Genomic DNA, 23440 nt, shown 5'->3' on the forward strand with positions numbered 1-23440 from the left:
TTATCGCTACGATTTATCGTTACGTGTGTAGCCGGGGTAAAATGGGGTGAGTAAGGATTATGAGGGCAGTTGGGTTATGGATGGGGCGAGGAGGGATAGTAGGGGGGTGAGATAGTATTTTTAGACCAGAGATATCACATTGTTACGTAAATACTTTTTATTCTTCTTATAATTGTTTTTATTTCAAGTAGAAACAATACTATATAAATTAAAATATAGTCTAAAAAGTTTTCTTTGTTCTAAATGTTCTAATACTTTAACGTAATTGTAGCAGCGGGGCCCAAGCTGCCGATGTTCAGGGCCGCAGAGAAAGGAACCGGCGGACTATCTGCGCTGTGTCCAAGATCACCGCCTTCTGCATCTGATTATTACTGTACATTAATAAAAGTTTTCCTTTTCAGCATGACTCAACTACGCACGCTTGCAGCCTTGCTGCTACTAGCGGGCTGTGCGTACGCACGCACGGCAACACGCACCCCTGCTGTCACCGGCATCACTAGTCTCACTGACAAGGTAATGTGAACTTTTCAGCATGACTCAACTACGCACGCTTGCAGCTTTGCTGCTACTAGCGGGCTGTGCGTACGCACGCACGGTAACACGCACTCCTGCTGTCACCGGCATCACTAGTCTCACTGACAAGGTAATGTGAACTGTTCAGCATGACTCAACTAAGCACGCTTGCTGCCTTGCTGCTACTAGCGGGCTGTGCGTACGCACGCACGGCAACACGCACTCCTGCTGTCACCGGCATCACTAGTCTCACTGACAAGGTAATGTGAAGTTTTCAGCATGACTCAACTACGCACGCTGGCAGCCTTGCTGCTACTAGCGGGCTGTGCGTACGCACGCACGGCAACACGCACCCCTGCTGTCACCGGCATCACTAGTCTCACTGACAAGGTAATGTGAACTGTTCAGCATGACTCAACTACGCACGCTTGCAGCCTTGCTGCTACTACTATTTGTGATAAACATAGAGTAATATATCAGTACTGCTAGTCGACAATAGATGTCGCGCCTAACAAAAACTCTAATGCTCAACAAATTTCAGCTAATATTATAACCGGACTCTATTTTCAACACCTTCTGCTTCTAATATTAGTTGTAAATTGTTTTTGCAGTACATTTTTCGTCAGTAGCGACACTTGTTCAAACTACGACTACAAAATAACGCGCGTTTTGGTGAGAAAACAGATGATTCTTTACTTATAAGTACTCTATATATGGTGATAAACACTGAATAAACACAAATAAATGCCCTTACCAAGATAAGTTTACAGAACATATAATTATTTTGTTCGATGGAATTTTAAATAAATAACAAAAATAAATAAATAATACTTAATTAATTCAGATTATTAACGACCGGTCTGGCCTAGTGGGTAGTGACCCTGCCTGCGAAGCCGATGGTCCTGGGTTCGAATCCCAGTAAGGGCATTTATTTGTGTGATGAACACTGATATTTGTTCCTGAGTCATGGTTGTTATCTATGTATATAAGTATGTATATATCTATATAAGTATGTATATCGTCGCCTAGCAGCCATAGTACAAGCTTTGCTTAGTTTGGGGCTAGGTTGATATCTGTGTAAGATGTCCCCAATATTTAAAATAAAATTTAAAAAAAATTTGGTGTAACTGAAATGCGTTTTTCGTTTAAATATACCTATGTGCAAACACTGCAAACCAAAGGTAGGTAGGGTTAAAGTTAGGGTTAGGGGTAGGTAGGTTTCAATTGGCTTGTTTCTTTCTGATCTTTAAGGAACGGTCAATTACTAGTTATACCTACTAGTTCGTTTTTTTTAGCATTAGAAAGAACTTGCAAGAAGGTAAGCGATCTTGACATGTCTTTTAATTGAAGTACGCTTTTTAAAAATCAGTAACTATTACTTATGAAAGCAGAAGAATATTAAATGGTCGTATTAGATTCATAATTGTTACATCTTTGCCGTGATTTATTTTTTAAACGTGTTTTTCAATAAAAAGACACATCAAGATTGTTTACCTTATTTCTAATGCTAAAAAAAATCGAAGTATATATACTATTTAACAAATCACCTATCAACTACTATCTAATGAACTTTTCTGGTACATACAGTCTTACATACTATATTAAGTAAATAACAGTCAGAATAGACATGTATTCTATAATCAGGCCAAAATAATGAACGACCTCCTTTTTGCTTTTAAACCTTTAGACATATTAGATTTTATCTGTCCATTGAATTCTCAACTTAATATCTTAGTCATTTAGGTATGAACTCAAACTGTTGGTAGATTAGAAAATGCCTTTTTTATGGGCATTCTTCAGTACATCTCCGATGCAGGCGAGACGGTCACACGTCGGCGGCGCCGGTGTTGCCAGGTTTAGTTAAATTATTGATTTTATGGCAATAATACATTATCAATCCACGTTAGTTAAAAAAAAAGACTACGACGCAACGGATCCACGCTGTCACGTCGTCGCTCAAATCCAATGTTTAACTTGTATTTTGTTTTCATTTATTATTTCTTTGTATTGTATTTTATTTTATAGTTTCACAGTGCCTTGGTTTAATTTACTGTAATACCTAATGCTGTGTTAATTATTTGACTAATAAATAAATAATAGCAAACAACTAACAAACTCAATGTCCTATTATAATCACTATTCATTTAGAGCCTTAGGTTCTTGCGTAATAACTAAGTAAGTAGCTCTGTGAGCTATAGACATGGCTCTGCTATTTTGAATCATTTCTAAAAACTGATCGTCAATAAAATCTATAAAAGGTGGTTAAAAAATAACTGCATTCCCGTTGCCAGGGAGGTTTTGGGATTATACTGAGGAACTTTTATTAAGCCAAGCGCGAAAAAACAAATTGTTTATTTCATACATTTTTGCTGGTCCATTTTCTGTGGGAGAGTAAATTTTTATTCGAGTTTTCGGGGTTGGTTCCTTAGTAAAAGTTGCTCAGTATGATCCCAAAACCTCCCTGGCAACGGGATTGTAGATATTTATCGACCCGCTCACCAAATTTCACGAAAAACTGTTAAACAATGCGAACTGTAGACGAGAACATCCGGACACACGAAATATTTTTTTGCCATGCTGAAACGGAGACCTTCGCTTCGCTTCGGGTAATAATAAATAAATATACCCATTACAATCTTACATCTCATTAGTATCAAAAGGGCCTCTACGTGTTAGCCTTGTCTCCGCACTCGTCTCCCAAATGCCCGGAACACCGTTGCTCCGTGATTAGGTTTAAACTTAAGTTACTTAAGACAGGTAGAAATAAATAAGAAGCAATTTTACAATAATCGATCTAGTGACCTTATTGTAGCTAAATAAAGCTTATGTTGTAGGTTGTAGGTATTACTACGATATATAAAATAAATAATATATTTAGAACACAACAGAGATAATTTCAGTTTGCAAATAATTTCAGGATATTTCTATTCTCACACTGACAACCCCACGGCAATGACATTGTACATTATCAGAGCAGTCGAATAGCGTGGCTGTTGCAAAAGGCCGTGCCACTGCCGCGAGCGCGATTAAAACTATATTGCGATTTTTTTTTTAATTTTCGCCTCTTTTGCCGCGCGTTTAAAACTATATAGCGATTTTTTTTAATATTTGCCAGTAAGTATAATACAGTACAGGTTTTAGGGTGTCTAAGTATTGCTTTAATTTTAGGGAGTTTTATGTGATGAGTGTCGGTAGATATGATTATTAGACGCTGTTGCTATGTGACTTTAAGGAAAATGAGGATTTGTGTCAAAATAAAACATGAGATAAGGAGATGCCAACACATAATATACTAGCGTAAAAATCAGCACATTAAAAATGATCTGTGAAATAAATAAATAAACAAAATGGGACTGGGAAATCTTTACATAAAACGACCTATTTTTAAATTATATTCCTCAAAATATTGACAACCTACATTCAGGGTAAGTTACGCCTACCCTCAAAACCTGTCAAAGTAATTTAAATACCTATCCTTTTAATATAGCAAACAGCAAAATGTCTATAATATTTTTAAAAAGCTATGTCCATAAATATAATTTAATATGAATTCTTAAAAGTAAACATTGTAGGTATATTAAGTATTGTTAAAACTAGTGTTTTTTAAGTAGAACCGGCAAGGTTTACTTTTATTTAGTTCCCTGAATGTTTGCATAATAAAAACTTTATCGTGTTGCAGACTCCCTCGTAAATCAAAGTTTTTTTCATCACACTCGCTCAGTAAATGTGGAATTGCACGCAGGTTTAGCGGGAGTTATAGAAAAAGCGTTCTCCCTAGGGAGTTATGAAGTTTCTAGTAAATAAATAAATAAATAAATAAATAAATAAATAAATAAATAAATAAATAAATAAATAATTAAATAAATAAATAAATAAATAAATAAATAAATAAATAAATAAATAAATAAATAAATAAATAAATAAATAAATAAATAAATAAATAAATAAATACTCTAGGACATTCTTACACAGATTGACTAAGTCCCACAGTAAGCTCAAGAAGGCTTGTGTTGTGGTGGGAGGGAATTTAATTAATTTTGGTCTAGTGCCATAATTAACAGTTTTTTGTCTTTATACTTACTTAATTTTTGTATCGCAAGTGTGATGAAAAACATTGTGTGTAACTCGGGGCGTAATAATATTGCCAACTCGAGTCTATAAATCGCTCCGGCAACGCCCCATGTTGCACAATGTACTATTTTACAAGCCCGAGTATTCGTTTGGATTAGGAGGGCAGTTATACTACCAGATATAAAAAAAGAATCTGGATCTACTTAATTTATTTACTAATAAATAAATATGTAATGTTTAATTGTTTATAGGCGGTACTTATGTTTTTTCCTGCTTTGGTACTTCCTGTAAAGAAGCAATGAAAACCATTACTCCACCAGTAATCCACTTTGTCCTTCCTGAAGCACTTATTTTGAAGTAGGTAAACATGTTCATAACTCAAGTACTAGCTCGGAACTGATAAGAAACTAATTCTTAAAGTGACAGTAGCATGTTAAAACGTGTAAATTTGTTTTCATCACAGCAGAAGGCTTACTTTGCACTTCAAATACTGATAGCAAAGCTGCATTTTATTCACATGTGAGGCAAAGTAATCAAATGCTTATTTTGAGTTGTTTTCTTATGTCTTCTGGTAGAATCGACTTTTAAATGATGATTTTTGGATGATAAGTATTTAATAACTTTCATTTGGTTTTGATTTGGTTTAATTTTGTTTGATATTTTACATTTAATATTTGCCCCCTTGTAAAACAAATAACTATATCAGCTTCTCTCATCCTCCGGTTGAATACTTAAAAAGGGGATAAAGCGTTTTAGCAACCTAATCCAAAGAATTGGCGCAGACACCATTTTATATAAATTTCCTACCTAGGGTGTAAACTGTAACTAAGTACTTAGGTATATCTCAACGTGAATAAAATAAATGTTTTCATTTAAATTAATTAATGCACTTTCTCTGTTGTTGCATTTTTTTTCCTTTTTTGGTCAGTAAAATAAGACATTAGTTTTGATTTACATACGAAGAGTAAAAAAAAACTTATTTTTTGTTTTTTACACCTTGTATATAGTAGTAGTAGTAAAACTCTTTATTGTACAAAAATCTAAACAAAACAGAAAAATAACATTCACCATTAGTACAAAGGCGAACTTATCCCTTTAAGGGATTTCTTCCAGTTAACCTTATATAGTTACATATATACAGAGTAAACATAACAGAGTAACTCTAACCCAATGCTAGCGTTTTTTATATACCTGTAAAAAATATATCTTGTCAATTTTGTGGGAAAACGGTCGTTAAACCGAAAATACCCATTTTACAGCCCCAGTGGCGTAATGTCATGAATCAATTTTAGTATGCCATGGGTATGTAACATGAAAAATACATGTATAAAGATAATAATAACAAAAGTGACAGATTTATGAGCAAAATCTACGTATACTCCTCGTTAAACTAGCCGGCCGATTGTTTTATTACTTCCCTTTTTTAGGGTTCCGTACCTCAAAAGGAAAAAACGGAACCCTTATAGGATCACTCGTGCGTCTGTCTGTCTGTCCGTCTGTCACAGGCTATTTTCTCGGAAACTACTGGACCAATTAAGTTGAAATTTGGTACACATATGTAAATTAGTAACCTAAAGATAGACATATTTTTTTTATAATTTTAAAATATATAGGTTCGAAGTTATTAAAGAAAATAGCCAAAAAATGACCATTCCCCCCTCTTTATCTCCGAAACTACTGGGTCTAATATTTTGAAAAAAAAATACACAAAATAGTTCTTTACCTGTAGATGACAGGAAAACCTATTAGAAATGTGCAGTTAAGCGTGAGTCGGACTTATGTACGGAACCCTAGAAACGCGAGTCCGACTCGCACTTGGCTGGTTATTTTGTACAATGGCCGGTTTTTTATATGTACAAAGAAAACATCAATAATTCAGGAACAAATATCTATGACGCACAAATAAAATAATTTAAGGGGGGCTCCCATACAACAAACGTGATTTTTTGCCGTTTTTTTTGCGTAATGGTACGGCACCCTTCGTGCGCGAGTCCAACTCGAACTTGGCTGGTTATTTTGTACAATGGCTTTTGTAAAGAACCAAACAATTAATAGTCATAAAAATAAATATTAAAGGTAAATTGACAACCCTAATAAATGTATACAAATATACTGCATTGACGGTCCGTCTGTCTTCATAAAACTGGTAGATAAATAAACAAACATGTTATGAATAGCTCCGTCCATAGCCAAAACATAACAGTAAGCTATCTTCTACAGAAATGTGTTATACATTCAATTTCTTAAATTACAATTCGTGCCTTGACGATCATGTTAGTGATGGAAGTAGTGTCAGAGTGTCACCCAATGTATGGGACGTGCAAATGGTATCGGATGAATTCACTTGGCACAGATGTAGTATACGTAAAGCTAAGCCAATCCAGCCCGGTAGCCAACCGCCACCCCCTGGTGGGTAGGCAGGGGCCCAGGGGCCGCAGGGGGGCATCCAAAGTTACACGCCGCATACTGACTTCTATTTACCTGCCACCTCGAGTTTGGTATCATTTCCAGATAAATCGGGCATGAGGAATTCATTTTTGAGACCTTAATTTGATGTAGAGAAAAAAGGAAAAGACAGACAAGGAGAGCTGACCCCAGATGATGGGAAAAAGCTTAGGAGAAGAAGAAGAAGAATTTGATGTACAAATGTAAAAAAATAAAAATATTGACAAATAAATCAAAATCGGTGTGCAATTTTTTTATTCAACTATTAGTATTATCAGCCTTAAACTAAAAATGCTACAAGGTTGAAATTTGCACACCAAGTTACATTTATAATGTGTACAAGAGATAAGAAGCGATTTTGAAAAATTCAACCCCTAAGGGGGTTAAAAAGGGGATGAAAGTTTGTATGGGGTTCATGTTTTATTTTAAGCTAGGAATTTAAAACTTCGTTAAAAGGTATGCTATTAAGATACAAGAAAGCTAATTTCAGCGTTTTTGAAAATTCATCCCCTAAGGTGGCGAAATAGGGGTTGAAAATTTGTATGGAGATCACATTTTATTTCGAGTGTGGGGCTTGAAACTTTTTATATGTGCATATTATTAGAATACAAGAAAAGTAATTTCAGCGTTTTTAAAAATTCATCCTCTAACGTGGTTAAAACGGAGTTGAAAGCTTGAATCTATTAGAAATTACTTTGACTGCCCCCCCTGCCTACCTGCCCGGGGGGTGGCGGATGCCTACCGGGCTCAAATAGCTTAGCTTGACATATATTACACCTGTGCTAAGTGAATTCATCCGATACCAAAATTTGCACCTTATGACACTACTTCCGTCACTATGCCAATTTGCCCCAATACGCGTAACAGCCTTTGAAAACCTTTTAAACAAAAATACATCAAAAGGATAAAATAAAATATTATCCTATTTAAGTACATGAGTTACTTACTGGTATACCGGGAGTGGCGTGTAATACGAGCAAAATATTTAACTGTAGGCTGTATTACTCCTCATACTGACCAACATTTGTTCAGCAACTTTTAAAAATAACTTGTGGTTAGATTTTTAATACACTTTAAAGTTTATTATAAGACGCAATGTATTGCGAATTTTGTCATGTTTAAGGCATGACAAGCAACGTCAATCACAATGATATGGCGTGGCGATGGCGTCCATTGAAGTTAACATTTATTTTGTATGAGGGAGTCCAAATACTTCATAATTTTTTAAAGTTGTTGAACAAAAGTGTCACCGTTTGAGGAGTACAATCTATGTTTTAATTATTTGCTCGTGTTACAGGCCACACCCGGTATTTGAAGTTGGTGCCAAGCCAAATAGCTGTAAAACCGTTCAATAATAATCAGTTTTATGTCTAAATATCACAATACATTTGTACTTTGTACTAATATTTTACACAGTATTTTCGTAGCAAAATCTTGAAACTTATAATACCTAAATCCAAAAAGAAATGTTCTTAAAAACCTAGTTCGCCAGCGCCGAAGGTTAGCTCAATGATAATACCTATAGATTTAGTTTTCTATTTTTACTGTGACTTTCAGGAATCTTTTATGACTTATAAAACGAAACTGAACACGTAGTGGGTGGGAACAACTCTGGGAATAGCTTTTTTTACTGAGAAATACAGGATATAAGTAGGTACGATACGATGACAGATTTATTAATGAATAAAATTCACATTCTTTTTAAAATTGCATACCTACATCTTCCAAAATGTCAATATCCAGAGAGGAAAATGAGATCTACGTTTGTAAGGAACCAGTACGGTTACCATCAGTTTGTCACTGACATAAACGCCATCGAGAACGTAATTTACTTTCTACACATCTCGCTCGCACTCGCATATTAGTGCAAACGGGATGTATAGAAAGTAAATTACGCTCTCGACGGCGTTTATATCAGTGACAAACTGATGGTAACCGTACAGGCGTTCTCTGGTGCAAATACCTTATTTAATTATTATTATTTACATTTTCTTCATTATTTTGATAATTACTGAATTAGTTTGACGACGAAATAAAGAAGACAAATATTTTATATTTTATTTCAATTTTATTAGAAATAAAATTTATATTTATATACCGAGTGTGGCCTGTAACATAAGCAAATAATTAAAACATAGATTGTACTCCTCAAACGGTGACACTTTTGTTCAACAACTTTTAAAAATTATGATTATTACTCCCTAACCCTATTTTTCATACAAAATAAATATTATCTTCAATGGACGCCATCGCCACGTCATATCATTGTGATTGACGTTGCTTGTCAAGCCTTAAACATAACAAAATTCGCAATACATTGCGTCTTAGAATAAACTTTAAAGTGATGAAACTAAAAACTACACTAAACCTGAAACTGAAACTGAAAATGAAGTCATAGATGAAATAAACCACCCCTTTCCGCTCGCGGTGCAAAATATCCATTACCTAATATGCTTTTGGCATTTCCACGTTGTAACCTTTTCTCTACAAATGTAAAGGGAAGTTTCCCCTTATATACAGGGTGTTTGGTACATCGTTTGCCAAATTCAAACGGCAGATATAGTTCGTTTTTTTTAGCATTAGAAAGAACTTGCAAGAAGGTAAGCGATCTTGACATGTCTTTTAATTGAAGTACGCTTTGTAAAAATCAGTAACTATTACTTATGAAAGCAGAAGAATATAAATGGTCGTATTAGATTCATAATTGTTACATATTTGCCGTGATTTATTTTTTAAACGTGTTTTTCAATAAAAAGACACATCAAGATTGTTTACCTTATTTCTAATGCTAAAAAAAACGAAGTATAGGTTGAGTCATTTGCTATCTTCTCAAGCCTAGAAATTTCTAATTTGGCGTAATTTAACTCACATTATAGACGGGTCTAACGCGAATTATATTCAATTACCTTTATTTACCGACGTTTCGACACAGGTTTCACTGGTCGTGGTCGCGGCTGACTCAAATAACTCTGCACTTGCTGACTTGGCGTAATTTTTTTTTCACTTCTATGCCAGTTTTTCGTAAATTTCAAATTTTTACTTGCATAGTAGTAAAAAAACCATGGCCAATTTTGTTTTTCTAGGCATGAGTAGATAGCAAATGACTCAACCTATCTGCCGTTTTAATTTGGCAAACGATGTACCAAACACCCTGTATATTACGGAACTCTATAACGGTTGTTATGAGTTATGTATGTATTTTTCTGATTCACCTCTGTGAACTGAAATTGGATCGACATCGGTCATAACAAAGGCATATCGAATTTGATTTCACATTTTCCGGGTCACCAATGACATGCGTTTTTGGAACTATTCCAGCATTCCAGCCAATGAACTAGAATAACTATAGAAGTCTGACTATAGTCTGTATCTTTAGGTACTTAAAAAACCGGTCAAGTGCGATTCGGACTCGCGCACGAAGGGTTCCGTACCATAAAGCAAAAAAAAAAACGGAAAAAAATGCAAAAAGAAAACGGTCACCCATCCAAGTACTGACCACTCCCGACGTTGCTTGACTTTGGTCAAAAATCACATTTGTTGTATGGGAGCCCCATTTAAATCTTTATTTTATTCTGTTTTTAGTATTTGTTGTTATAGCGGCAACAGAAATACATCATCTGTGAAAATTTCAACTGTCTAGCTATCACGGTTCGTGAGATACAGCCTGGTGACAGACGGACGGACGGACGGACAGCGAAGTCTTAGTAATAGGGTCCCGTTTTACCCTTTGGGTACGGAACCCTAAAAAGAGTAAACAAAATCTACCCTCACAAGGCTTCTCAAGCCAGTTGAGGTTAAATATATCTCCCAAGGCTCCCAAAATGTATCCACACCTGATGGAGCAAACTCAGATTACACGTATTTGGGATATTAAAATGATTTCCAGCTTGCTGGGAATTAATTACTCAAAAAGCTTTTTTTGATCTAATTTGACTGGCCTACTGTACGTACATTATAGATCTGTGTCAGGCGTGTCTCACTTCGCAATTTCGTCGCTTTGCTACAGGTAGCTAAAAGTACATCCGTTCGGCCCCAATTTTGGGGTTTGCCAAAGGCCGCGCGTGGCGCTGTCGCCACCTAGCGGCCATATCTGTGCTGATCGTAACAGACGCGTTTTGTTAGAGAGTGAGTCTTCTGTATTTAGTACTATTATTTATTCTGTGTCTGTGTTTAGAATCTGGGAAACGGCTGATGTGCTCCAGATGTTCTACGCTTCACGAGAGCACTTAGGCACATTAAAATTCCTAGGTTGTAAATAGACTACAGATGTCGTTTTATGTTTATTTGCATATAAAACTTTTCTATTCTCTTTTATTTATGTCTTTTGTACTAACACCTGCCGGCGTATTATGGATGGCTTTATCCATCTTTACCCACGTGATTAAATAACTGTCACTTTTTAACACCATGGGATAGAAAGTAAAGGACACCTTTTTATCACGCTGTCAGGCAAGAACGACCATCATATCCGTACTGGCTTAGAAATTTTTCGGGTGCAAACTGCGCTTGGTGGTAGATAAATGATTTTTTTTTTTATTATGAATGGGCTTACTCATGGCCACAGACTAGCCGAGGCGTAGACGCCCAACTAACATTAGGCGCTAAATTTAAGGGTTACAAGAGATTTATATAAGCGCCTATTTACTCTTTAGGTGTTGTTAGTACTCTAAAAATAGGAGTTATAGCCGGCTATAACCCCGTTTTAACCCCGGATTGGGCACAAATTTTATCACCGTAAGATTTATAACAGTGCTACAGTAGGGTTAGCGGATAAAAAAAGAGACATAAGAGCGGTATAGTGGAGCTACAATAGTGTTAATTAATTCTTTAGGAGCTATATGGGTTGCATATAGGTGACTACAAACTGTTGTAGTAGAAGAGCGCTAAAGTAGTGCTGTAATAGCGTTGATTAACAACTTAGGATTTAAAAGGGTGCCAAATAAGCGACTACTAACTGTTTGAGTAGTAGTGTAGAGCTATATAGATGATACTTTCAGCTTTAGATGGTATATTAGCATTTAAAGTCAATATTTGTAACACTCAAGAAGGTAATTGCACATTTTTTCCTTAGCCCTGCCTGCTTTGGTTGCATATGTTTCCATTTTGTATTATTATTTGTAAACTTGCACTGTGACAGCTTGAAGTGAAATGTAATGGCGGATAAATAAAAGCAAATAATTATTTTAGTTCACCGATGCCGGTGTTATCTGCGGATTTATGATGGCGAAATTAATTACACTGTCAATAACTATATGTATTACTAACAAAATTTTAAAGGGCCTCTGATCCTTTGCATATTTATCTAAATATAATATTTTTTAAATTGTGGTCCACCGTATTTAATTTTCGCAAAATTATACAATATACGTGAAGTCCGGTTTTAAATACAACAATACTAACATTATGTCTATATTGAGTAAAATTATCGATTTTTATTAAGTATTTACGTTCTAATTAACAGTTTTTGTTTGGTTATTGATTCATCGGTCATATTAACATGGCGCTATAGGCTTAGGTTGTAAGTATGACTCTAATAACACTATAAGATGTACTAAGGTATTGAATAACGCCCGTCTGCGACTACATGATCTATAAAAGTGACTCATAACTTCTCTTTTCGACTGTAAGTGAGACAAGAGAGTTAAGAAGCGATTGCGAGTAACGGAGCTATAAAAGAGTTTTTATCGCCTGTTTAGAACCTTAAATGAAAATTGCAGCTGCTTATTACTCATATAGATGTTAAGGTGGTAGAATTCACTTTGAGCTATAACACTAGCTGCTTAAGATCCATTATAGCGGCCAAAACGGCTACTGTGGATCTTAAAGCTATACATGGACCTCTTAAAGACCTTGATGTCACCAGAGCCTGTAAGCTTAGAGTATAGAGCTATTCTACCTACAGCCGTTATATGTCTTTAGGTGATAAAATAAGTGCTAAGTGTCGCCTAATTGTTTGTTGGGCGTGGCCTACGATGGAGCGAGCTCGCCCAGAAGGTGCCTGTTCACTCTTGATTTGAATTTAAATTCCTACAAAATAATATAAGTAGGTACTTAATTTAATACCTTTAATCGAGCAATTCATGTTTATTTATATATATTTCGGGGATTTCGGAAACGGCTCTAACGATTTCGATTAAATTTGTTATACATATGGGGGTTTTCGAAACCGATAAATCGATGTAGCTGGATCTTATCGCTGGGAAAACGCGCAATTTTTAGTTTTTTAGGGTTCCGTACCCAAAGGGTAAAACGGGACCCTATTACTAAGAGTCTGCTGTCCATCCGTCCGTCCGTCCGTCTGTCACCAGGCTGTATCTCACGAACCGTGATAGCTAGACAGTTGAAATTTTCACAGATGATGTATTTCTGTTGCCGCTATACCAACAAATACTAAAAACAGAATAAAATAAAGATTTAAGTGGGGCTCCCATACAACAAACGTGATTTTTGACTAAAGTTAAGCAACGTCGGGCGTGGTCAGTGCTTGGATGGGTGACCGTTTTTTCCGTTTTTATTTGCATTATGGTACGGAACCCTTCGTGCGCGAGTCAGACTCGCACTTGCCCGGTTTTTTTATGTTTTCCAAGCAAGGTTCGGTCTCCCATATATTTATAATTAGGTAGGTAATCGTAAATAAGTAGTCCAGGCATGCTACGACCCACAAAAGGTAATAAATTGACATTTTAGTTCTAGATGGGTGCAATTGCGCTTACTTTATATTATAATAAATAAAGAACTCTATCTATTCACCAAATTTTATCAAAGTCTGACAAACAAAAAGGCCAAATATAAATCGGCCTAAAGGAGCCCACTGATTAACAGTCCGCCGGACGGTATCGGCCTGTCAGTTGTTCGGAACTGTCAAAATTTTGTTCTAACTGATAGGCCGATACCGTCCAGCGGACTGTTAATCAGTGGGCCCCTTAAAATAGACTTTTGTGTGATCAGACAGGGCCGCGTTACCACAATCTACAATATAAGTAACACATGACAGTCGTAACCAAGTCGTAACAGCCAATGTAATGTTTGAATTTGGACTTTATTACGAGGGAATACGTTACATAATTGAATTAGTTCCATGGGTACGGCTAGTTTGATGCGCCGGCATAGTGATGTCATGGTAAATAAAGGCCACCGTGACCTTCCCACCCCTTATCGATCCCATAAAGTAATGGACAGACGTCGACAACCTTCGGCTAACCGTGAAATATTACCGAATATGAATATCTTATCAGTACCGTAAAGTAATGGCCAGACGTCGGCAACCTTCGGCTAGCCATTAAATAATATTAGCGAATTTGAATTCCTTTTCAGTGCCATAAAATAATGGACAGACGTCGACAACCTTCGGCTAACCACGAAATGTGTATTACCAAATACCTATACGATTTTCATGCATTTTACTGATAGTACTAGGGTAGGTATATTTTCTTTACTGGCTAGGTAGTATTACAAAGCCAAAAAGCCAAATATAATAAATAAAATAGTCTCTAACTCTAGGTATCATATGTATGTACCTATGTAAGAAGTTATATCATCGTCCCAGTCTGAGCTCCTCGTTATAAAGCGAAATATATCGAGATATTTTTAACTTAAAAAACGTGAGAGACATAATATATTGAAGACTTAAGGATGACTCAGGTTAACCGGACCGCGTCCGGGTCGGAGCTTCCGGCACTTACTTTTCTATGACATGACAAGCGATGCGATTACGTGATGCTTTCCATAGAAAACGATGCGCTGGTAGCTCCGGCCCGGACACGGCCCGGTCTAACGTGCTTTCCTTTAGGCACCTAAGTCTTGAGTCTGGCACTCACGGATGTTTTGTTATTAAATCATGAAGAATACCTATTCTTCAGTAACACGATCACAGGTGACATTGCTTACCCAAATTGTTTTCTTGGCGTCGTGCCAAAAGGATATTAATGTCGGAATGTCGTATTTGTTTATTCACCTCTCCTATCCCGAGTAGGGTTACCAGATACACATTTAGAATTTCCTGACAAAATTCCTGATTTCCGAATATTTTTCCTGACATTCATATTTTTGAAGACGACGGGGGGGAGGGCTCGTCTAGCCGTTAGTGATGGCCACCCGATTGAGCCGATAGCCTCGTTTTATTAATTTAAGTTTGATTACATTTATTATTTGTACTAATTTAAGTAAATAAAAAGGTACTTTATAAAAAAATCTATCAATTCAAAAAATTCCTGACATTTTCGTGTTCCGTCCCCATTCCTGACAAAAGGCCGAAATTCCTGACATGTCAGGAAAATTCCTGTCATCTGGTAACCCTAATCCCGAGCGAACTGAGTTCATACGATATACGTCAATGTCAACATTCGGCACATTGGTTGTGAAATTCAAAAATACGAGCGGATATATCCTCCTAAGGCCCAGCCATACAAAAAAAAATGCAAAATTTGCCACAGAAATTTGAACCTACAATGTAGAAAATAGAGTTGATTTTGCGTTGTTCAAAAACTAAACGAAACAAAGAAAAAGCAACTCTGTTCCAATCGAATATGATTTAAATTTCATTGTACTGAATAAGTACTATAGGTAGGACTTTGGGCCTTAGGAGGATATAGGCATAAAAATAGATTAATCTATATACTCGTATTTTTGAATTAGAGTTAAAAATAATGGGCCGTCAAAAGTTGGAGTACGTAGCGACTAGCGACTAGAGGATTAACAAAGTTAAATATTGACTAATCTATAGATATAGAACTGAAAACCTCAATCTAAAAATAAATAACAGTAATGTTATATATTAAATTACTACATATTTATAAACTACCCCCCGCAACACAGTCGCCATCAGATGTATCGAAGCGGCCGAGGTGCCCAAAAATATTTGAACTCGCACTCTAAAAATATCTGAACCCGCACTCTAATTAAGGGGCCCACTGGTTAACAGTCCGCCGGACGGCATCGGCCTGTCAGTTGTTCGGAATGTCAGTTGAACAGAATAAAATAAAGATTTAAGCGGGGCTCCCATACAACAAACGTGATTTTTGACCGAAGTTAAGCAACGTCGGGCGGGGTCAGTTTGGATGGGTGACCGTTTTTTTTTTGCCTTTTTTTGCATTATGGTACGGAACCCTTCGTGCGCGAGTCCGACTCGCACTTGCCCGGTTTTTTATATCTATGTATACATATCTTAGAGTCGGACTACGCTATATCTTCCTGCCAAGTTCTTCGTCAAAAATGGCATTGACATTGAGCAACTTGCGACGCGTAGGTACATCCCTGTCGGTTCTGCCACGTTATTACGCGACCGGTGACGGCGGAAACGACAACCATAGGTTATCGCTGCACATATGTGCACAGTTACCGTGGTCAGGGTCTAAATTTCCCACCCATGGTTGTCGCTTCCGCCGTCACCGGTCGCGTAATATCGTGGCAGAATCGATAGGGAAGTAGGTACTCGTTCTCACCGCCAATTTTGTGCAAAGTTACCGTGGTCAGGGTGTAATAAATTTTGTTTTTCTGTTACAGGACGCGAGACACAAGGCCATGGTGCACCCAGCGTTCGCGAACGCCGGCAGACAAGCCGGCGTGGAAGTTTGGAGGATTGAGGTATTAACTCACATTACAGACGGGTCTAACGCGAATTTAATTCAATTACCTTGATTTACCGACGTTTCGACACAGGTTTCACTGGTCGTGGTTTGGATTGAGGTTAGCAATGTACAAATTGCAGAACATTCCCAAAAAGCGGAAACCTTCTCGAGAATGTTCTCAGAACATTTCTGCAACATGGAAATTATTGTTTAAACAAGAGAATATACTTGAAATAAAGTTGAAATAGGTATAACTTAAAATTAATGTTATTATGCATATATTATTGTCTATTACATGTCTATTTTGTTGATGTGATAAATTTACCAATAAGTTGCTTAAATTCTCACTGTATAACAGAGAACATTTCGACTTTCGACAATTTTTTCCAAAATTATTTTTTGTTTCATTAGAATCTAGAGGCCTCTATCTCCCGCCATGCCAAATCTCAGCGCGCTCGGACCAAATTGAAAAAAATAAAAAAAAAGTCGGCCATTTTGTTTTTTTTAATGCAGTTTGTTTTGTCTTGGGGCCCTCTATGACATTTGGTCGAGCACCCCCCACCTATCACGCACCGTTTAAAAGTTGCCATACAAAATAAAAGTGGCCAGTTTTCCCGCAATTGTAGCATTTTTCAAAAAAAAAATTTTTATAGGTATCTAGGGGACCCCGAGATTCCGTGACCAAAATTTCAGCGCGCTAGGACAAAATTAAAAAAGTTAAAAAAAAGTCGGCCATATTGAAAAAAATGGCGGCGTCAAAATCTGCCAGGGTCCGTCTATGACATTTGGTCGAGCACCCCCCACCTAAGCCTGACCGTTTGGCCGGGCCGTCATACATTTTTCTGACCGGACGCAGATGACCAAAAGTCGGAATTTTCTGGGGGTAAGGACTACACTTAAACTATCGTGAATATTCATGGTATAAACTACGATAAATAAATAAATTCTCGTTCTCGAGAACATTCTCAGAAGTTACCGAGAATTTCTCATGTGGAAAGTTTCGCAACTTTGGAAAGTTCTCCTGCGTGCATTGCTAATTGAGGTATGTCGGCTTCCATTTAGGCTGCTTTTCCACTAAGGCGAATGATACTCTGACCTATTTCGGTCACAGTGACTGTGTGCTCTGGAGTAGGCAATTTTTTACTCGTGTTCTTCTTCTTCCTCGCGTTATCCCAGCATTTCGCTACGGCTCATGAGAGCCTGGGGTCCGCTTGACAACTAATCCCATGATTTGACGTAGGCACTAGTTTTTACGAAAGCGACTGCCATCTGACCTTCCAACCCAGAGGGTAAACTAGGCCTTATTGAGATTAGTCCGGTTTCCTCACGATGTTTTCCTTCACCGAAAAGCAATTTTTTACTCGTGTTATTAGAGTGAAACTAGTTGATCCACTCTCTGGTACTCCCTTAGATATCTCACGCATCTTCTTGCTAAATAGGTACTCAAGCGCATTTTGGACACGTCAGCGCACCACCGTATATCCTCATTATTGCAGTTTTGAATTTGGAACCTTCTTGTATTCCATTTTTTATTCCATTTTAATACATAATTCGATTTGGATTAAATTCTTTATCAAAATTTAAAGGCCTCTGGGACTCAGGAGGATATAGTTGTAGGAAATTGAGGTTGGCAGCAGAGCCATCTCGTTTTCTGCCGAGCTCACTGCGGCGTTCAGTCTCAAAATCGCTGACTCGATCTTGAATAGCAATAATTGTATTTTATTATTTCAGGACTTCAACCCAGTGCCCGTACCACAGAAAGATGTTGGGAAATTCTATAAAGGAGACTCCTACATTGTATTAAAGGTAAGAATTGCGAAATTATTGAAACTTATTTGACTCTAACGCTAGTAAACTGATTTATTTTCATCAAATAACCACATTTAACAGACTGATTAACGTCAAACAGCAGTGCAGTATGAAATTTCCCATACAAAAAAAAATGCGAACGCTTTAACGGTGACAGACGGTTTCGTACAACCGAACCTTACAACTGGAGCAGACGAGCGTACTGGACCGCGACCTTGATCCAGCATATCTCTTTCTCGCTCTCACTTATAGATGCGTCCTTAAAGAACAAGCGAACAAAACAAGCTTTCACGTACCGTAAAATGGGGTGAGTTGGGTGAAATTTGACTTTCAAACCTCGATAAAATTTTATTTTTACATATGAAAACTGAATGGTGTATATAATAAGTGGTTCGGACGTTTGAATTTTAGTTTGTATTTTATTTTGGGTAGTTCCATTTCATAACTTTGACGACAAAGAGGAAAATCCACCTCACCCCGTAGTGCCTCGTGTTTGGGGTGAGAGGGTTTTTCATACAAAGGTGATTTTGGAAGATTGTTGGATCGATTTTTTTTTATTATGCGTATTACTATAGCCCCATTTTAAATTCGAATACATTATTTTTGTAGCAGTAGCCTTAAAATCCCTTCTCACCCCCCTCTCAAACCTTCTCTCCCCATTCATAACCCAACTCTCCCCGCGAAACCTACTCACCCCGTTTTACGGTACGTGAGTCTTAAGCCTGCATATGACTGCGACAGTCAAATGTCTTACCTGCCTACCTGGTAACGGAGTGGAAGGAGCGATTCAATATTTTATTTGCGGGCCTTTTTCTAGCAGTCACCGTCTTCAATCTTTTCCCCAGTGAAAGGCTTCAAAATAACCAGTAATCCCTCTTCCAGACATCAGCCGACAAACGCAACAACCTATCCTGGGACATCCACTACTGGATCGGGAGCGAGTCCACACAGGACGAGTCCGGCGCGGCGGCCATCCTGACGGTCGGGCTGGATGATAAGTTCGGCGGCGCGGCCATCCAGCATAGAGAGACGCTGGGCCACGAGAGCGCGCAGTTCCTGCAGTACTTCCAGCCTGGTTAGTCTACTGAAACATTAACAGTTTTGAATGATTCACGGCACAGATTAAATAATACTCGTAGTACTAGGTACAGAAGACTCACTCTCTAACAAAACGCGTCTGTTACGATCGACAGATATGACCGATAGGTGGCGACAGCGCCACGCGCGGCTTATGGCTATCCACCAAAATTGGTGTGGAGCGGATGTACTTTTAGCTACCTGTTGCAAAGCGACGAAATCGCGGAGTGAGCCACGCCTGCTAGTACCAGAACCTCGCAAATCTTTCCATTCCTTCCCGTATGTACAGTCGCCATCAGATATATCAGAGCAGCCAAGGTGTTCACAAATACCTGAACACGCCTCTATTGTCAGGGCGTATAGAGTGCGTGTTCAGATATTGTGTACACCTTGGCCGCTCCGATATATCTGATGGCGACTGTAGGAATATACATGCCTTCGGGTGCGTTGCTATTTGAGTCTTAGATGATCGGCATCCATTATTCCATTGTACGATTACTCATCAATTTGCTTGTTTAACAATCTTCTGAAATGCGCTAATCGTCTTGTTTACTTCTTCTATCAAAACATTAGGTAGGTACCATCGACCGGGGTGACTTTCAAATGCAGGGGCGACTTTATAAATTCTAGTTTTTAAGCCATAATATATATTTATGCGAATTTTTTTACAGTAGGTGAATATGAATATATAGTAATCTAACTAGTTACAGGAACATTTTCAGTAAATAATGAATAATGGTAATTCTATGGCCGTTTTAAATCTATCAAAGTAACCCCAAATTTTCCAAAGTCACCCCGGTCTACGGTACCTATAGTTTTGGCATAATTCTGTAGCCTTTAAAGCCTTTTATGTACAGTCGCCGTCAAATATATTGGAGCGGTCAAGGCGCTCACAAATTTCTGAACACGCCTCTATTCTCAAGGCGTTAGAGTGTTGTACTTTCTCTAATTGCTGGAACGAATTTCACGCAGACGAAGTAGCGGGCAAAACCTAGTTCCGAATAATTCCGAAAACGGGTTCCGACATGATCGCATTATGCAATTTTCTGTTTTCAGAAGTAATTCGACTAGGTAGGTAGGTACTCAAACTACGCATCGCAAGTATTTTTTTTTTGATAGGAACATCATTTATTTACATACAAAACACGGTGTAACATGAGGAAACCGAATAATTTTAACCACGCATTTCTAAGGTCAAAAGAAGTAAAAAATGTAATATGAGTTTAGGTCAATTTTGCCAAAAAAAATTTTTTTTCTTGTTTTGTTTTTTCCATTTTTTGAATGTACATATTTGTACATAAAAAATAAATGTTATTGGTAAACTTTTCACTTAAAATTGATTTTTACATTTTTTATTCGTAAAACCTACTTTTTTCAAAGTGTTACTTGTCACTTTTTGACATCTATCAATAAGGATATTTAGACTACGTCCTATAGCAGCAACATCACCATCAAAAAGGCCTTTTACACTATGTAACAATAAAAACTTGTTTTTTTTTTTAAATTAATAATATCTCTGAAACAAGGCGAATTTCAAAAAAGTTTATAGGACATTTTTGTCTCTAAATATGATCAGGAATACGCTGTTAAAATTATTCGGTTTACTCATGTTACACCATGTATATACAGGGCGTCCCACGGCGATGCCACATGGAGGGAAAGTACCTTAAATATCATAGATAGCATATTTTGCTGAAAGAAGACTTCATTTTATTTTTAAAACTTAGTAAAGTTGCATTCATACTTTTTTAATTTTTTTTGAAAAAAAATGTATGGACAAAAATTATCTCGTCATTGGAGGAAAAGTACCTTAATTATTGTAAATGAACATCTTACTGAAAGAAGACATTATTTCGATTTAAAAAAACAAGTTGAATTGCATTTTAAATAATTTCATGGTTAAACCGGGAATCGAACCCGCTACACGAGAAAAAAAAATACCTTGTTCCAAAAAAATAATTCTCACATTGAAGCCTTTCGATCGGTATGACAAAGCTACGAGGTATTTTTTTTTTCTCGTGTAGCGGGTTCGATTCCCGGTTTAACCATGAAATTATTTAAAATGCAATTCAACTTGTTTTTTTAAATCGAAATAATGTCTTCTTTCAGTAAGATGTTCATTTACAATAATTAAGGTACTTTTCCTCCAATGACGCAATAATTATTTCCATACATTTTTTTTCAAAAAAAATTAAAAAAGTATGAATGCAATTTAACTAAGTTTTAAAAATAAAATGAAGTCTTCTTTCAGCAAAATATGCTATCTATGATATTTAAGGTACTTTCCCTCCATGTGGCATCGCCGTGGGACGCCCTGTATACAGTGGTACAGTCAGCAGCAGAAGTTGCTAAGCGGGCGAGGTGGTCAAAATTACCTTGACGCGCTATTCTCTTAACAATAAAGTCGCGTCAAGATCATTTTGAACACCTGGCCCGCTTAGCAACTATTGCTGCTGACTGTACTACTAAACGAAATTAATAACTAGCTTAAAACTAAAATAGGCCCCTGAGGCATTGTACGAAGGATGCTGGCGGCATTTCCTCGCTGTATCGCAAACGCAATGCTGATACGTTGTACAAGTAATTGATGTCTTTGGATTCCTGATGTTATTTTTGTTTTTTTTTTCTTGTTCCAGCCATTCGCTACCTGGACGGTGGCCACGCGTCCGGCTTCAACCACGTGACCACCAACGCAGGCGCAGCGAAACGCCTCTTCCAGATCAAGGGCAAGCGCAACGTTCGCGTCAGACAGGTCCGTACTTTTAAAGGCGTATCCAGACTAGTCAATTGTTCGCCAATCTGATTCAATACCGAGAAAATGAGGTGCGGTGCGGTCGCAAAAATACCAATTTGTGAGGCTTCTGATGATGGATTCCACATGTCATTTCACGCCGGATCCGTCGTGATTTTTAGGGTTCCGTACCCAAAGGGTAAAACGGGACTACTAAGACTCCGCTGTCCGTCCGTCCGTCCGTCTGTCACCGGGCTGTATCTCACGAACCGTGATAGCTAGACAGTTGAAATTTTCACAATTGATGTATTTCTGTTGCCGCTATAACAACAAATACTAAAAACAATAAAATAAAGATTTAAGTGGGGCTCCCATACAACAAACGTGATTTTTGACCGAAGTTAAGCAACGTCGGGCGGGGTCAGTAGTCAGTACTTGGATAGGTGACCGTTTTTTTGCCTTGTTTTGCATTATGGTACGGAACCCTTCGTGCGCGAGTCCGACTCGCACTTGCCCGGTTTTTTACATTATTTTTAAACCCCCAGGTGGACCCGCTGATCTCGTCCATGAACAAGGGCGACTGCTTCATCTTGGACGTGGACCAGAACATCTACGTGTACGTCGGCGACAAAGCCAAGAACGTGGAGAAGCTCAAGGCCATCTCCGTGGCCAACCAGATCAGGGACCAGGATCATAACGGCAGGGGACGGGTGGAAATCCTTGGTAGGTTTATTTCTTAGTTAAGCCACAGAATTAATAATAGTACTAGGTACAGAAGACTCACTCTCTAAACCGCGTCTGTTACGATCAGGACAGATTTTATTCCGTTTCAAACTTTGCAAAGGATTTTCCAACTACTTGAACAGGCACTTTCTGGACGAGCTCGCTCCATCGTAGGCCACGTCTACGCCTCGGCTAGTCTGTGGCCATGAGTAAGCCCATTCAACAAAAAAAAAAAAACTTGCTGTTAATATTCTTGCTTCATGTTTTATGGAGTACCCCAAGGAAGTGTACTGGGACCTTCATTATACATATAATAATTAAACTGATGATAGTGATGATTAATATATATGGAAGGTAGGGAATGCAAATCGGTTATAACCGTAACCGAAATATTCGGTTGTAACCGAATATTTTGAAAAAATTTCATAACCGAATATTGGAAACTCGAATAACCGGTTACGGTTATTTTCGGTTATTTATTTATGACTTAAATTGTATGTTTTTT

The 23440-nt window shown here is 37.5% G+C and overlaps 1 protein-coding gene across 2 annotated transcripts in view; it reads left to right on the plus strand.

Annotated features, from left to right (window-relative positions):
• The first annotated feature begins 786 nt into the window (after positions 1-786).
• Positions 787-23440, plus strand: part of LOC134677393 (gelsolin-like) — a 42954-nt gene continuing 20300 nt past the window's right edge. The window contains exons 1-6 of one of the 2 annotated variants that reach the window (XM_063535845.1): positions 787-903; positions 16531-16611; positions 18327-18401; positions 19287-19479; positions 22118-22233; positions 22758-22935. In XM_063535845.1, coding sequence (XP_063391915.1) covers positions 793-903; positions 16531-16611; positions 18327-18401; positions 19287-19479; positions 22118-22233; positions 22758-22935 — 754 coding nt within the window. In that variant the 5' untranslated portion in view covers positions 787-792. Of the gene's footprint in view, positions 904-3602; positions 3628-16530; positions 16612-18326; positions 18402-19286; positions 19480-22117; positions 22234-22757; positions 22936-23440 lie in introns of those variants that run through there. The other variant, XM_063535846.1, reaches the window with a different exon arrangement.

The sequence above is a fragment of the Cydia fagiglandana genome, chromosome 26 (genome assembly GCF_963556715.1).
Source record: "Cydia fagiglandana chromosome 26, ilCydFagi1.1, whole genome shotgun sequence".
Lineage (NCBI taxonomy): Eukaryota > Metazoa > Arthropoda > Insecta > Lepidoptera > Tortricidae > Cydia > Cydia fagiglandana.